The sequence below is a fragment of the Leopardus geoffroyi genome, chromosome D1 (genome assembly GCF_018350155.1).
Source record: "Leopardus geoffroyi isolate Oge1 chromosome D1, O.geoffroyi_Oge1_pat1.0, whole genome shotgun sequence".
Lineage (NCBI taxonomy): Eukaryota > Metazoa > Chordata > Mammalia > Carnivora > Felidae > Leopardus > Leopardus geoffroyi.
This window is the reverse complement of record NC_059329.1, coordinates 1705527-1722875: the sequence shown is the minus strand read 5'-3', so window position 1 is coordinate 1722875 and position 17349 is coordinate 1705527. Positions and strand designations below refer to the sequence as shown.

The following is a 17349-nucleotide window of genomic DNA, read 5'->3' as shown; positions in this document are numbered from 1 at the left end:
AGAAGACCAAGGGGAAGGAAAAAAAAAAGGTTAGAGATGGAGGGAGCCAAACCGCAAGAAACTCTTAAAAACTGAAAATAAACTGAGGGCTGATGGGGGTTGGGAGGGAAGGGAAGGTGGGTGATGGGCACTGAGGAGGGCACCTGTTGGGATGAGCACTGGGTGTTGTATGGAAATCAATTTGACAATAAAATTTCATAATAAAAAAAAGAAAAAAAAGAATGAACACAAATCCTTTTAAGAACTTTGCTATGAAGCTGCTATTGAGTCTTAAAGAATCATAAAGTTCTGGAACTTCACACCATGTTAGGGGGGAAAAAAAACTGAATACGTAGCTCGCACTTAAAAATATATAGCTCTTGTAGGAAAATAAGTAAGCTACCTTAATTGAACTTCTTTTTCTAAACGAATTATAGCTAGTAAGGGATTTCATCAGTAAAAGCTGCCTCCCCAAACTTGCTGGCAGTTTCGAGCAGCAGCACAGGCGTCCCTCCCACACCAGCTCTCTGGCAGGTCTTATCCCCCAAGGTCAGCGCCACACAGCAGGCCAGTTCCTAAGGTGGCTCAGTCACGAGGCTCATCATTGTGTGGCCCCCCGCTGCCCCTGCTGCCTCCTGGCCTCACATCCCACCATGTTGCTCCCTCCAAATGGGCTGCAGACACATCTGTCTCACTGCTGTCCCTGCACTTAAAAATCAGGGATGGCCCATAAATACACAGAAGGATATTCAATCTCAAAAATAAGAAATACAAGCTAAGACCACACCGAGATAGCAGTGTAACCCATCAGTTTAACAAATATGAAGGCATCCAAAAATACCACCTGGTGGGAATTAAAGAGTGTGGACACAAGACCTGCTGGGGACAGTGTACAGTAGCACAGACCTGAAACCACGCTCACACGGTCCATTTGGGGATGCACATCGTGAGAAACTCCTGCACTCGACAGACCATGAGACGTACACACAGGTACACAGCAACATCGTGTGTAGCAGTGCGTCATTTACATAATTATATGTACATTATGTAATATACATGATGTTATGTATGATTACACTGCAGTAATAATGAATGAAACTACAGCTAAGCCAGTGACCTACACACCTTAGAAAAATAATGTAAAATGAGATATGCTAGTCCTAGAACACCACATGAAAGACACTGTTTTATAATTTAAAAATTAGCGGGGCACCTGGGTGGCTCAGTCGCTTAAGCATTCAACTTCGGCTCAGGTCATGATCTTATGGTTCATGAGTTCGAGCCCCGCGTCGGGCTCTGTGCTGACAGCTCAGAGCCTAGAGCCTGCTTCACATTCTGTGTCTCCCTCTCTCCACCCCCGGCTTCCCCTGCTGATCTCTCTCTCTCTCTCTCTCTCTCTCTCTCTCTCTCTCAAAAATAAACCAATTTGTTTATTTTTGAGAGAGAGAGACAGAGACAGGGACAGAGCATGAACGGGGGGAGGGTCAGAGAGAGAGGGAGACACAGAATCTAAAGCAGGCTCCAGGCTCCAAGCTGTCAGCAAGGAGCCCGACACGGGGCTCCAACTCACAGACTGTGAGATCATGACCTGAGCTGAAGTCGGAAGCTCAACTGACTGAGCCACCCAGGTGCCTCTAAAAAAAATTTTTTTAATTATCTAAAGGAAGCAATATACTTGTAAGAACAAGTGTGTGTGTGTAAATGCATGCATGTAATACAAGTGTTTAAGAAGTACAAAGGTATTAAAGAAGTTTAAAACAAAAGTGAATGGTAGCTCCTTTAGCAGAAAGGGAGATGAACAGAAGAATCACGTAAGTTGATTTAAGCTATTGGTAATATCCTTGTTCTTGCTTGTTGGTTCATGAGTCTCATTACATCATCATGCTTTTTAATATGAATTACATATATATATATATAAATGTTACATATGTAATCTTTTATATAGATCAAAGACAGTGTTTTGAAAAGATAGTAAAAATTTCAGAACTAAAGAAACACACACAGGTCCTGCAGAAACATGCATCTTAAGAGAAAAATGAAGCCCATTCAAAGGAGAAGTAATACCAAGGTTTGCGGGAAGTTGCTATTTAAAGTAAGTCTGAAAGGCCTTTGTGATGATGTCACCTAAAGGGAATAAAAGAGCAAGCCATGCAGATATCCAGGGATGAACGAATATGAGGATTTTGTGCGACTCAGAATAGCAACGTGAGAAATTCTGTTTCTCACAACTGTAGTACAGATGCTTTCAAAGTTGAGGGTGCCTACGAATTCATGCCAAAACAGATTCCAAAGCCCCACTCAACAGTCCAATTTTACACATCTTAGATGCTGCTTAGCAATCCACCTATTGAAGATAAACTTGCCAAATAATTCTCATGTAAGTGGCCAGCACCACCACCCTCAGACATTTTCCAGGCTTTGACTTAGAAAAACAATTATGTCAGTTTGAGGATTAATCTACATCCGCAATCGTGGGTGAACAGTTAAATATAAAAAGAGGGAAAGAAAAGAAAAAAGAAACGGTAAAGACATGGGTCTGTTGCTTTTACAGTGACAAGGAGACAAATCTGGGAAAAAGAAAGAGAAAACAACAGATTTGGATCTCTGAGATCTTACAGACCTATGGCCCGTTGTTGTGAAGGGAACAGTAATGTAAAGAGGTGGAGTCACAGACCAGGGCTGGGTGTTACTGGAGCAGACAAGTGTGCGTGGTTACGGAACACAGCTCCCACAAGAACCAAGTAGATACCCTTGTTACTTCTCCGAGTACTTCATTCTGGCTTTGAGGTTTCACCAATATGGTTAAAGCCTCACATTCCTTATCGATTTTACATACCTTAATATCCAATTTCTGGTGGGAATTTTTAATCCCCAAGCCTTAGAAATACTATGAGGTTCCTTCATCCATCACGTGGTCTTATTCACTTGTTTGTAGCTGTAATTTTTTATGCCGCTACTTTCTCAATTCTTTGCAAAGTGAATGAACATTTGTAGCGAATACCTGATCTCCACCAGCCTCAGTGCCAGATGCTGTCCCACTGCACACACTACGTGGGCAGGAGTCACGATGGCCCCTCTTCTATACAGCCTCATCCTCTACGAGTTTAAGGTATCACCATGAGTTTAAGATACGCAGGTACCATGGTATTTAGATCAACAATGGACACAAATTCTACTTAGTCTTGTAATGAATATTCACTATAAAATCACGATGGCACTTTTGAATCACAATGAGGAAGTGGTACATCTTTCATGAAGCAGTGAATTAGGGAATTATTTCTGTAAAAATTGTTGCTTGCGCTAAAGACTCTTAAGTCTAGCTATAAAGCAATTTCTAAGCTCTGAAGGATTCCTGAGAATACAGATGCCAGATAATACTCCACAGGCAGTTAATTTAAACTGCATTACATTTTAATGTCAAGATACTTGAGATTTTCTTAACTTTCCAAATATTTCATTAATTTATTCACTTATCTTCCAGACTTCCCATTCATAAAGTTTATTAAAACACATGTTTGTGATTAAGATATGACCTGAGTTCCTAGGTCAACAGGTGACAAAATGCAAAAAAGACTATTTTACCAAAGACGTTTACCTAGCAAAAGGGTTTTTCTCCTCCAAAAAAGGAGGCGGTGCGAAACAGGAAACCTCTATGGAGAGAAGTATGGACTCTCATGATGGAAGAGGGCTGGAACCGCCGTGGGGGCAGGCTGGGCCGTGTACACGTGAACTCATGCTCACTGACCCGGTTTGTTCACCTACTAAGAGTGTGATCTTGGGAAAAATAATCTCCTGTGGCCTCGATCTTCTCAACTGTAAAGTGAGTTCAATAATGACCCTCATATCACAGTATTGTTTTCAGAGTTAAATGAGGTAATGCATGTAAAGTGCTTAGCAAAGCCAAATTCGGAAGGCAGGTAAGTACGAAACTATCACCACCACTACCATCGTCATGATAAACGTGTATTAACAAGGACCTAAAAGACACTACGTGGGAGAATACAAAAATCACGATTTAAAAAAGACCTAAGAGGGGCGCCTGGGTGGCGCAGTCGGTTGAGCGTCCGACTTCAGCCAGGTCACGATCTCGTGGTCTGTGAGCTCGAGCCCCGCGTCAGGCTCTGTGCTGACGGCTCAGAGCCTGGAGCCTGCTTCCGATTCTGTGTCTCCCTCTCTCTCTGCCCCTCCCCTGTTCATGCTCTGTCTCTCTCTGTCCCAAAAATAAATAAACGTTGAAAAAAAAAATTAAAAAAAAAAAAAAAAAGAAAAGAAAAAAGACCTAAGTAAAGCTATTGACTGACACTGCTTAGTAATATGATGTCAGGAGTGCACACAGTACAGAACATCATTTTAGGAAAACTAACTGCCCTGAGACAAAAGGGATTCTACAAGCCAGTTTTCCAATCTATTTTTCTCCTTGCTCCTAATGTCTTATGACCAGAACTAGCCTTCATTTCCTCAAAACATCCTAATTTTCTCCTTTATTCCTAGATCATGATTCTTATACAATGCCTACGTGATTCATGCTTCCACTATTAAATCTGGGAGGAGCCTCTGACTGAAACACCCCGTGTAAAGCACACTAGGCGATCCTGTGATGCACGGCCTCAAGCAATCACACCTGGCTAGCATTGAGAAGACCAGGAAAACATGTCATTAGCATCCTGTTAACTTGCAAGCTGCTTATTCATTCCATTTCCTCATTTTTTCTTTCTTAAAAAGGAAACGCCAACACTGACCTAAACAAAAAAATCGTAAAATGCCAAAAGATGGCTTAAAAATGCAATGTTGGATGTTAAATGAAAGGCATGCCAGGTAAAATAACAGACACTGAAAAATACTCTTTAGTCATTTTCCAAAGAAATTATTTCAATCTTTTGAATTCTTGACACACACAGTAAGGATGGCCAATACATTTTCTAATAATTAAGGAAGTTTTGACTCTTCTGCAGTATCCTGTTCTGTTTAAAAAGGTTTATCTTACATAGAAAGGTGCAAAGAAGATGTTTACAGCAGCACTATCGACAACAGCCAAAATACGGAGAGAGCCCAACTGTTCCTCGACTGATGAATGGATAAAGGAGATGTGGTGTGTACACACACACACACACACACACACACACACACACACACACAGAGGAATATTACTCAGCCATCAAAAAGAATGAAATCTTGCCATTTGCAACGACGTGGATGGAACCAGAGTGTGTTACGCTAAGTGAAATAAGTCAGTCAGAGAAAGACAAATCTTTCTCACTCATGTGTGGAATCTAATAAATAAAACAAGTGAACAAAAGGAAAAGAGAGAGGGCAACAAGAAGCAGACTCCTCACTCTAGAGATCACACTGCTGGTCACCAGCGGGGAAGTGGGTGGGGGATGGGGGTGAAGGAGGGCACTTGTGGTGACGCACACCAGGTGATGTGTGCAAGTGTTCAGTCACAACATTGTACATCTGAAACTAATACTACACTGTATGGTTAAAAATAAGGGAATTGACATTTAAAAACTTCAAAAAAAGTAGCCTGAAAATAATCACAAGAGGTAAAATACATGTATTTTGGATGAGGCAATAGTGTTCAGTGTGTTATTTTACTGATTTTAACAAATCTCTTAATAGAGAGCCATTTGGCTCCTTTAAAACTTATTTAGGGTGGGACTGGAATGTACTGTGCTAAATAAAATAAAAATTTTCAGTATGAGCTTGTGGGGTCTGTAGATTAAAGCAAGTCTCATGCTGTGGCTCTCAGGCTCCCGAGCGACATTTCCTTCCAGCACCCCTTGTCCTAGGTTACCTGAGAACTGATCATGCGCTGGGCCGAGCGAGCAATGTTGGCAGGAAGACCGAAGAAACTAGGCTTGTCGTCCTCCGGAAGCTTTTCGATGAGAGCACGGTAGTCCTAAATGTGAACAAGTGGAAACCAGCTTTTCGGTAAGCACTGAACTTAAAAACCACTGAAATCAGATACTGGCAAATACTGAAGTATCGGTTATTCACATGATTACGCTTTCCAGGTCAATCTCCCTTTCAGTCTGGGTAACACTCACTTAGTCATCTTCAGAAAATATGCTCATTACCACTTGTTCATCCCTAGCTTATGTGATACTGGATTTTTTACATCCAACTCCGCACATTCAAAGGGACCCTGCACTTATTAAACCGAACTACCTGAGTGGCTGTGGCTACTGTGTCAGATGTCACATAACATGTTTCCAGGAAAGCCCCGTGATTACTTACCATGCATCCGACCCACGATCGATGTGCAGGGCGCAGCTCCGCTTACCCTAAGATAAATATTCCTGACACCCCAGAAACCTCCATACACTTACTCTGGAAAGCAAAAAGCTCTCTGTAAACACTTTCCATAAAGCCATTACACAGTCAGTCCTCAGTCCGCTGGTGAAGTGTAATGAAATACACTGATAATCCTCTCATTTCACCCCAAATTACTGTCAGCATTGCAAAGGCTCAATTTACCAAGCACAGTTAGAGTCAAAACTCTAGATGAGAAACCTAAGTGTGGACCAAGAGGGAGAATTTATTTGGTTTGGCTCAAGGGTAAGACCTGTTTTGTTTGCTTGCTGTCAGGAAGAACGAATTATTTTCAAGGGGACACTGCGTGTGCGTCTACACCATTCTTGCTGAACTAGGAGGAACAGCTGTTAAAGAGACTCCAGCATTCTTTCCCATCCTTGGCGGCTGTCTGACAACTATTTCCAGGGCAACAGTTGAACTCCAGGAAGCCCAGGGCCTGCAAACCTGTCAAATTTTGGAAAGGCATGCTTTTTTTTTTTTTTTGGAAATCTTTCCTATCCTATCTGTAAGCGAACACTGGTTAACTTCGTCAAACCGTCGAATCCCAATACATAGAGGGGTGTAAGCACGTGTGTACAGTAGCACCCAGGGCAGGCTTGTATATGCGTGTGCAGTGTAGGGCACACGCAGGTGTCGTCACCCGCCCGGGAAGCTCTGGCTTCCTCCTTCTGTAGGACTCTACTAGACAGAAAGCCAAACACTGATTCTCACAAATCATCCTATAAATACAGAGCAACTTTTGTCTATCACTTCCCTTTGTTCATTTCAAAACGGCTGTCAACCTCTCTCATCTCTACTGGCTACGTCTGCTCTCCCCGACAACTGTACACCGACACGTTTCTTCCGTAACACGCAGCTGCACGTCCACACGGATTTCTCCGCACTTCGAGGCAAAAGGATATACACCCCATGAGAGCATTTACGCAAAGCTCAAAAACAGGTGAAACTAACGTTGGTATTAGAAGGGCCTCATCTGTGAGGGGGACACGGCAATGACAGGGGGCAGGAGGAGGACATGTGGGGAGCTGGTCACGTTCTGTTTCCGGATCCCAGTACTCGTTACACTCACACGCTCAGCGTATAAAATTCACTGCCGAGGACATTAATGATGTGCACTTTCTGTGGGGCTTTTACTTTTCAGTTTAAACCTCAAATAGAGAGGGGAGACCAGTCGGTGCACTGTGTGAAATGAGCGCGCCATGAATAGCCATGTGACGCCTCTATTTGCTGGGTGAGGCCCTCTCGCTAGGAGGTCAGCCCCACAGACGCCCCCGGTGCCCACACGGTCTGGAACAGGGCCACCAGCAGGCGCACGGATATTTGGGGGCGCTTAGTCATGTACTGAATACATGACTAAATGAGTGAAAGATACGGAAAAACAAAACAGACAGGATACTTAACAGGTAAGACATTTGGTAATATATTCAATATTGGTTTCGAAACTTTTACTTTTGACAATTATGTCACTGAAACAAAAGAATCTTCTTGAAAAATACTTAGATGACAAAAAAAATGCATAATTCCGAGAGAAGTATACAACTGAATATGTATCCCTGTAATTCATGAAGAGATAAATGATTTTAATGTTCTAGGACATTATTTGGACTTTAAGCCAAGATAAGTTTGAGGCCACATAAATGAGACTTGACATCTTCGGGCCACATTTTGCGCTACTTTGTGGAAAAGAGGACTTCATCCTACTGGCTTTTGTGGGGTGACTCAAGGTGGAAAGCTCCAGCTGGCTAAAGTAAATACCCCTCAACGACAACGTTACTACCAGAGCCACCAAGAGTGTAACCCTCATATGGTTAGAGCTGATTTAAATTTATAAGCCAGCAAATGAAGACAGATTTGTTAAAGAGTGTTGGACTTCTTTCAGTTTCCCTGTGCCCACTGGGAACTCGTGGACCCTCTCCTTGTGGATCTTCACAGTGCTCCTACATTTGTAACATTTCCCTTGGCCACTCCCTCCAAGATTTCCCTACACACTGCATCCGGTTATCATCAATCAATCTCCTGTAAGTATTCACAAGTGTGTAAGACACCAGAAATAGGCCGCACAGTGCATAACAATAATCCATACTTGTGAAAGGGAATTACTTGTCCATTTGAAAATAAACATGTATGTATTCAACAATTTAAGAAAAGGATTCAGGTATTTGGGAATAGATTACACACGATGAATTTTACCTACCAGAATGCTGCAGGATTTGGGGAGAGATATGGAATATGGAAAAACACTTTTCTTGTTCCTTTGGTTTGAAACATCAATTATTGAAGAATTAAAAAACTGTTTCAGGTATGACTGAAGAACTCTAAGGTCAAAATAGTTATCTATGCGTCCGCCATAAATAGCATTTTCAAGTAAACCGTGTAAAAATTCCCACTGAACATCTTTGGTACCTAGAATTTTAAAGCAAACTTTTATTAGCTTTATTTCTAACATATTAGAAATATTCTAAAAATATTCTAAATTATTCTGAGATATTAACTAAATTATTGGCTCCAGTTATATTTATAGGATATGACAATATACATTTAACCAAGTTAAATCATTCCTTATAATCTCACTAATATGAATGTAAAGCTCATTAATAAATTCTTAATAATAATTAATATTAATATAATCATAGAACGGCTAGTATGTATTGAGATTATTTAATCAAGTAAAATTCCCCAAATGTCACTTAAGCCTCATAACATAGAAATATTAAAAAGATCTAATTATACTGATGAATAAATTGAGGAATAGAGGCTGAGTGACCAAAATCAGAAAGTCACGCAGTCCCAAAGATCTGGACCCAAAGCTGTACTCTTATCGACCACACAGCACTGCCTCCTCAGATGGGAAAGTCCTATTTAGAATATATCCAAAGCCTATTTTTATATAACGATGAAAATCTCAGTTCATAAAAAAAAATCTGAATAAGGAAACTTGAAAAAACCACTTCACATATTGTAATCTTCTAAATGTCGTGATTTTAACAGTCAACTGTCCATTTCCTATTCTAGTAAAGAAATGTAGTATAAAACAACACGAGACTCTCAAGTCATTATTTCATTTTGCGACAAAGCATTCTCTTAACCACAGTTCAGTGGTAATTTTAAAATGTAAGAATTAAACCTCGCGTCCGCAGTAACTATAGGAAACCATTACATTTATAGTAGCTGGTTCCCCTCACTACTAGCAGGGCTGGTCTAGTTGCATTTGATTACTATAAAGTCCGAGATCGCACAAAGGTGGATGTCTGTGCTATTTCAGGCCACAGCGCACAGGTGATCGAGGTGGCCTCCTGCAGGACAGGGCATCTGCAGCATGGAAGACTGATTAAAGTTGCTTCCTGCCTACATCTTATGATCAACAGTGGCCAAACAGCTATAACAAGGGACTTCACCAGGACTCCATTTTCTAGTGCTACCTTGCTGTTTACTAAGTAATAGATTAGTAATGGAAAAGCCATTCATGCATAGGTAGGCCACCAGGGCACAGAGAAACATTAATGGACCTTCAATCTATAAAATACAACTAGCTATTATGTAAAATATATTTTATATAACTTTTAAGATCTTATGTGTCTTACACCCACTGTTCTCAAGGTGAGTTTTGTTTAAGATTAAAAAACCAGAACTGAAATTATAGCAATAGCAAAAACAGTCAATTACTGCTAACTTACTCAATATAGTCAATGTACTAAATATCAAATGCTTCATGGGGCTTTTCTCATTCAACCTTCTCAAAAATTCAATCAATGGAAATGCGTCTGCTATCACCCTATTTTACAGATCAGGAAACTCAGGCATCAAGACTATACATGTGGCCCGGGTCTTATGAGCTACATAATTTCTCACCCATATAATTAGAGCTTTTTCTCTTTTTTGTACTTAATTGTGTACATGCGAAGAAATTCTAGAATCCTAAGATTATACAGTTAGATTTTTACCATGAGATGCACTATCACTTTAAAGCACGTGCCTCTTATTCACAACAACTCAATGGTGTGATATGTGTAAAAAATGTGAGGCTATTAATTAATTCCATCACAAGTGTCAAACATAATGACAAATCATTCAAACTCTTTGCTTTGGTATCCTCATCCTCAAAGGGCACTAATAATGATGATCTCATAGTCATACTATAAAAATAAAGTTTAAAGCATTTTGAAAAATTATGGAAATAGCCCAAGTGTCCACTGACTAATGAATGGATAGAGAAGATGTGGTGTATGTATACAATGGAATATTCCTCAGCCATCAAAAAGAATGAAATTTTGCCATTTGCAAGGACATGGATGGAACTAGAATGTATTATGCTAAACACAATTAGAGAAAGACAAATATCATGTGATTTCATTCATATGTGGAATTTAAGAAACAAAACAGATGAACTTATGGGAAGTGTGGGAATAAAAAGAGGAGGGGAAAAAACCACAAGAGACTCTTAACGACAGAGAACAAACTGAGGGTCGATGGAGGAAAGAGGGTGGGGGTGAGCTAGATTAGTGATGGGGACTAAGGAGAGCACCTGTGATGAGCACTGGGCATTGTGTGTAAGTGATGAATCACTAAATTAAGTTCCTGAAACCAACACTACAGTGCATATTAACTGGAATTTATTTATTTTTAAAGTTTATTTATTTATTTTAGAGAGAGAGACAGAGTGCGAGCGAGCAAGCGAAGGAGTGAGAATGAGTAAACACAAGCCGGGGGGAGCAGAGAGAAAGGGAGAATCCCAAGAAGGCTCCATGCTGTCACCACAGAGCCTGGCATAGGACTTTATCTCATGAATCATGAGATCATAACCTGAGCTGAAACCAAGTCAGAGGCTTAACCGACTGAGCCACCCAGGTGCCCTAACTAAAAGGAATTTAGAGAAACATTTGAGGGGCACCTGGGTGGCTCAGTCAGTTAAGCGTCCGACTTCAGCTCAGGTCATGATCTCACAGTTTGTGGGTTCAAACCCCATGTCGGGTTTGATGCTGACAGCTGGGAGCCTGGAGCCTGGTTCAGATTTTGTGTCTCCCTCTCTCTGTCCCTACTCCGTTCACACTCTGTCTCTTTCACTCTCAAAAATAAATAAACATTAAAAATTTTAAAGAAAAACTTGAAAATACAAAGAAAAAGAAAAATGACCAAGTTTCAATGCAAGCTAAAGCCTTAGTACATACTGTATTAATACTGAAAACAATCACTCGAAGAGTCAGAAAAGTGGCTACCCTTGGAATGCACTAGGGCACTGTGGGGTCATGTGTATCAAGGAGCAGGGGAGGCGCTTCTGGAAGGTTGATAACACTCTGTTGAACTGGGGTTAATTACAAAGATTCAATATATGCCCATTTACTAAATTTTAAGTTCATATACACTTTTACCACGTGTAATTGAGAAATCTGTACCATGCAGAAAAACTCACTTAGAATATTATTTGGCATTCACTAATGGTGAACAAACGAATGTCCCACCTACCCCTACATACAGACTCAACACAAACATATCCAAATTGTTACTGAAGGTAGCAGCGAGATCACCACCACCCCACAGGACCCACATGTCCACCGACAGAAGTCACATGATCAAAGAATGACACACTATATTGCACTGATAATAAATGACTTGTACCTGCATGTAACCATACAGACGAATCTCTCAAGACAACGTGAACTGAAAGAACCTAAGGACTAAGCAGTACGTGACGTACGATCCCAGCTGTAGGAACACAGGCAAAATTGCTGTATATAGTTAAGAGATGCCTGGTGTTTACCACAGGAGCGGAGGGACAGGGCAGTGGGGGTGGCGGTGGGGGTTGGGGATGGTCATAACCGGAAGGCAGCATGAGATAGAGTGGAATCAGAATTACTGGTGATGTTATTTCTTGATTAAGGTGCTGGCTACATGAGTCTGCTCATTTTCTGGAAATTTCACTGAGATATGATCTTATAAGTACTTTTTGTACATATATCATTTAAAACTTTAATGTCATAAACATATAAATTAAACTGGGACTTGGCTACATACTAGATGTCCATCCCTATCATTCTGCCAAAGATATGCTACAGAATAATGTCTGGTGTCTGATATTAATTCAACTAACAATAACTGAGTGTCTACCCTGGGTCCTGCTACAGGCATTAAGGACACACAGCCAAAAACTTTGCTTTAAGGTAGATGGCGCTCTAGTGGGGACAGATGAACAAGGTCGCACTGACATGCTCCAACAACACAACAGAACAAGTGGGTAGAGAAGAGCTTTTACAATGACTTAGATTTGGTGGTAACGCAAAGCTTTTCTGAAGAAGAGCCCCGACGCGGAGATGTGAACGAAGGGATCACGTAGAGGTCTGGGACAGAGGCACCTCAGAAGAGCACGCACCGAGAACTTCAGGGAGAACAGGCCTGGCCTGTCAGAGGAAAAGAAAGGACTAAGGTGGCTGCAGGTTTTAAACAGGGACGACGTACCTCATTTTACTTTTCTCAACGCTTGGTTTACGCGTGGCGAATGTTTCAGAGAGTGCTGATCACAAAGAAGCCTGCGTAAGCAGCTCTTCTTGGACCAGCAAGCACTGAGGAGGCTGAGTCAGTGAGCAGAATCGGGATCCGGTTTGGACATGGAAGGGACAGAAATTGCCCAGACACTGGACATTTAAGGATGAGAAAAAGAACCCAGGTGGTTCACAGGTTCTGACCCTGAACAAATACACGACTGGTGGTGGTGTTTACTGAAACGGGGGATTCAGGGAAGGGCTTGGTGGGGCTGCAGGGGCATTTTTAAGTTTGAGATCCCTATGAATATATTCTCTCCTCCAATCCATCCCTGCTCTAAACCCTCGCGTCCCCTGCCGTGCCCCTGCACCCCTGCACAATACACATCAGAGGGCAGAGGGCAGGATGGCCTCAACCGATCACATCACGTGGTCTTGTCTATTACAGTCTATTATTTGCACCTTGATCCTTAACTCCTACTTAACCATAAGTTTAGATTCTACAGATGTGTAGTACTGACGTTCGTCTAGCATAGTCCCCGATTTCACAGTTCCGGAGAGCTGAACAATTCTTCCTAAGCCTGAAACCTAGGAAGGCCACAAAGTGAAGACAACGTCTCTCCAGGTTTTGGCTTCCTGAGAGCTACAGAAAGATCAGAAAACTATGGCATGTAAAACTAATGACCATCACAGATAGAGAACTAGCCACTAACATAAGCACAGCAGCCAGGACATAAAACACAAAATGAAAAGCAAAAACAAGTTTCATGATAGGAAGTCAATTTTGAAAAAACCACACTGCTAGTAAGACCTCAAAAAAATTTTCCCATTAATATCAGAGAGGACAGTTATCATTAGAACTTACCATCAAAGAGCCTGTCAATAATGCTGTATCCAGCCCGAAGATCTGATAAAGAAAACTCATAAAACTTGGTCCAACCCTATCAAAACAAATTTACAAATATTAAAGACCTATCAACAGTGTTCAAAGATACACATGTAGGCATCATCGACTTTATAATCTTAAGAATGTTCAAAATATGCTAATAACATAAAAAGAAAACTCCCAAAACTTTTTAATAAAAACAATAACTCTAAAGTAACAGTAATTTTTTTTTTTTTTTTAATTTTTTTTTCAATGTTTATTTATTTTTGGGACAGAGAGAGACAGAGCATGAACGGGGGAGGGGCAGAGAGAGAGGGAGACACAGAATCGGAAACAGGCTCCAGGCTCCGAGCCATCAGCCCAGAGCCCGACGCGGGGCTCGAACTCACGGACCGCGAGATCGTGACCTGGCTGAAGTCGGACGCTCAACCGACTGCGCCACCCAGGCGCCCCTACAGTAATTTTTTAAAAGAAATTTACTGACATCACAGCATGCCAAGGACTTTTAATACTAGAATAGTTTTTATCATTTAAGTATTGTGGCAATTCAGTCACAGAGGGAACAAATTGGTATAGTAAATTTTGGAGTCTAAGTACAGTGTATTCAGTGAGATATTTTCTATAATTTTATCTTTCAGACTTGTGGGTTTTGTCAATAAACATGAGAAAAGAAATGTTACAAAAATTTTTTAAAGGCCCCAAAATAAAGCATTATTTCCTGTACATTTCACCCATGAAGCATTCATGTTGGAACTAAATTATAAACTTGCAGCTAAAAGCTACAATGCTTATATAAAAAGAACATTCATAGAGCTCTAGGTTTTATAAAAATATGAAAAAAGTAAAAAAAATTCTGATGGTACTTCCAATCACACTAATTTAGTTTAATGTAATGCATTGAAACTAAAATCTATTTAGACTTTAATAGTATTTAGGAATATCAAAACAAATTTCATCCATTAATCATTCAAAACAATATGTACAAAATGCATGTTATATGTAAAGCACTAGGAATGAAAGAATGAACCAAAACATAATCTCTGCCCTCAGGTGGCTGTCAGTAAAATGTGGGCAGAGGGGGAAAAGTGGGTGGGCACAATCCACCACTCAAACACACCTCCAACTACAGGCTACAACTACAACGTGCTTGATGCAAAGAGTCGTACTTGGTCTGCACAAGAGAGAGGTCTGAGCTCATCCAGGAGCTAAGGCACCGCCGCCCTGGTGGGGAGCGGGGAGTAGAACACACAGGAAGGAGTTAAGTACATGGACACTTAGGACAATAAAGTTAGAGAATTTGTGTACAAGGAGAGAGGAGAAGCTACTGGAAGCTACTGAGGGCCTGCTGCACACCAGGCACTGTCTGGTCGGTGAGAATCTACCACTGAAGCAAAGAGAAAAAACCTATGCTCTGGAGAAGTCTGTGCTCTAAGGCTCACACCCAGAACACAGGGGTTTTCAGTCATTTCTGAAACAAACTGGCACATATAAAGAGTTGGACACAAAAACCTAGGGCTTAGAGAACAGGTCTGAGCTAGATACATAAATTTGGGGGTCACTAGCATTTGGATACTTTTTTAAAATTATAGATATTGTAAACACACACACACACACACACACACACACACACACACACACACACACACGAGATTTAAACCTCACTCGCTAAGATTCAGTACAGGTAAGAATCAGAGATCTGTAAGGGTTACATGCCTGTCAACAATAACAGACTTCAGTGACAATATATTTTCTTTCAACTTTTTATTTAAATTCTAATTAGTTAACATACAGTGCAATATTGGCTTCAGAAGAATTCAGTGATTCAGCACTTACACACAACACCAAGTGCTCCTCCCAAGTGTCCTCCTTAATGCCCATCACTCATCAAGTCCATTGCCCACCTCCCTCCCTCCATCAATGCTCAGCTTGTTCTTTGTAGTTAAGAGTCTCTTTTGAAAATAAGAGTCTCTTTTGAAAATTAAAAAAAGAATCTCTTCTGGTTTGTTGCCTTTCCTTTTTCCCCTCATATATGTTCATCTGATTTGTTTCTTAAATTCCACATGAGTGAAATTATATGGTATTTGTCTTTCTCTGATTGACTTATTTCATTTAGCAACATACACTCTAGCTCCATCCATGTCATTGCAGATGACAAGATTTTGTTCATTTTGATGGCTGAATAATACTTCATTGTATACATATGCCACATCTTCTTTATCCATTCATCAGTTGGTAGACACTTAGACTCATTCTATAATTTGGCTATTAATGATAGTGCTGCTATAAACATTGGTATGCATCTATCCCTTGGAATTAGTGTATCTGTATCCTTTGTGTAAATACCTATAAATACCTAGAAGTGCAACTGTTGGATTCTAGGGTGGTTCTATTTTTAACTTTTTGAGGAACCTCCATACTGTTCAGAGTGGCTGCACCAGTTTGCATTCCTACCAACAGTGCATCCTTGCCAACACCTGTTGTTTCTTGTGTTGTTAATTTTAGCCAACCTGACAGGTGTGAGGTGGTATCTCATCATGGTTTTGATTTATACTTTCCTGATGATGAGTGATGTTGAGCATCTTTTCATGTGTCTGTTAGCCATCTGGATGTCTTCTTTGGAAAACTGTCTATTCATGTATTCTGCCCATTTCTTAACTGGGTTATTATTATTTTTTTTTTTTTTTTGTATTTTGTATGTTGAGTTTGCTAAGTTCTTTATAGCTTTTAGATAACTATCATATATGTCATTTGGAAATATCTTCTCCAATTCTGTAGGTTGCCTTTTAGTTTTGTTGATTGTTTCCTTTCCTGTGCAGAAGCTTTTTATTCTGATGAAGTATCAGTAGTTCCTGTTTGCTTTTGTCTCCCTTGTCTCCAACAACATTTCTAGTAAGAAGTTGCTCTGACCAAGGTCAAGAGGTGGCTTCCTATGTTCTCGAAGATTTTGATGGTTTCCTGTCTCACATTTAGGTCTTTCATCCATTTTGAATTTATTCTTTGTACGTGGTAGAAGGAAGTGGTCCAGTTTTCCCAACATCACTTCTTGAAAAGACTGTCTTTCCTCCAGTGGCTATTCTTTTCTTCTTCATCAAAAATCAGCTGACCATATAATTGTGGGTCCATTCTGGGTTTTCTTTTCTGTTCCATCAATCTATGTGTCTGTTTTCATGCCAGTACCATACGGTCTGACTACAGCTTCATAATATACTTTGAAACCCAGAATTGTGATGCCTCCAGTTCTGTTTTTCTTTTTCAGGACTGCTTTGGCTATTTGGGGTCTTTTGTGTTCCATACAAATTTTAGGTTTGTCCTAGCTCTGTGAACAATGCTGGTGGCATTTTGACGGGGAATGCATTAAATGTGTGAATTGTTTTAAGTAGTATAGACATTTTAACAATGTTTGTGCTTCCAATCCATGAGCATGGAATGTTTTTCCATTTCTTTGTGTCCTCTTCAATTTCTTTCATAAGCCTTCTATATTTTTCAGAGTACAGATCTTTACCTTTTTGTTTAGCTTTATTCCTATGTACCTAATTGCAGTTGCAAATGGAATTGATTCCTTCATTTCTTTTTGTTGCTTTGTTATTGGCGTATAGAATTGCAACAGATTTCTGTAGGTTGATTTTATATCCTGCAACTTTGCTGAATTCACGTACTAGTCCTAGTAATTTTTTGGTGGAATCTTTCAGGTTTTCC

The 17349-nt window shown here is 40.4% G+C and overlaps 1 protein-coding gene across 14 annotated transcripts in view; it reads right to left on the bottom strand.

Moving 5' to 3' along the window:
• Nucleotides 1-17349, bottom strand: part of DYNC2H1 (dynein cytoplasmic 2 heavy chain 1) — a 347379-nt gene that overhangs the window by 120624 nt on the left and 209406 nt on the right. For all 14 annotated transcript variants that reach the window (XM_045486606.1, XM_045486612.1, XM_045486608.1 and 11 more), the window contains 3 exons: nt 13633-13708; nt 8489-8697; nt 5774-5878 (listed from right to left, as the gene is read on the bottom strand). In XM_045486606.1, the coding sequence (XP_045342562.1) occupies nt 5774-5878; nt 8489-8697; nt 13633-13708 (390 nt within the window). The remainder of the gene's footprint in view (nt 1-5773; nt 5879-8488; nt 8698-13632; nt 13709-17349) is intronic.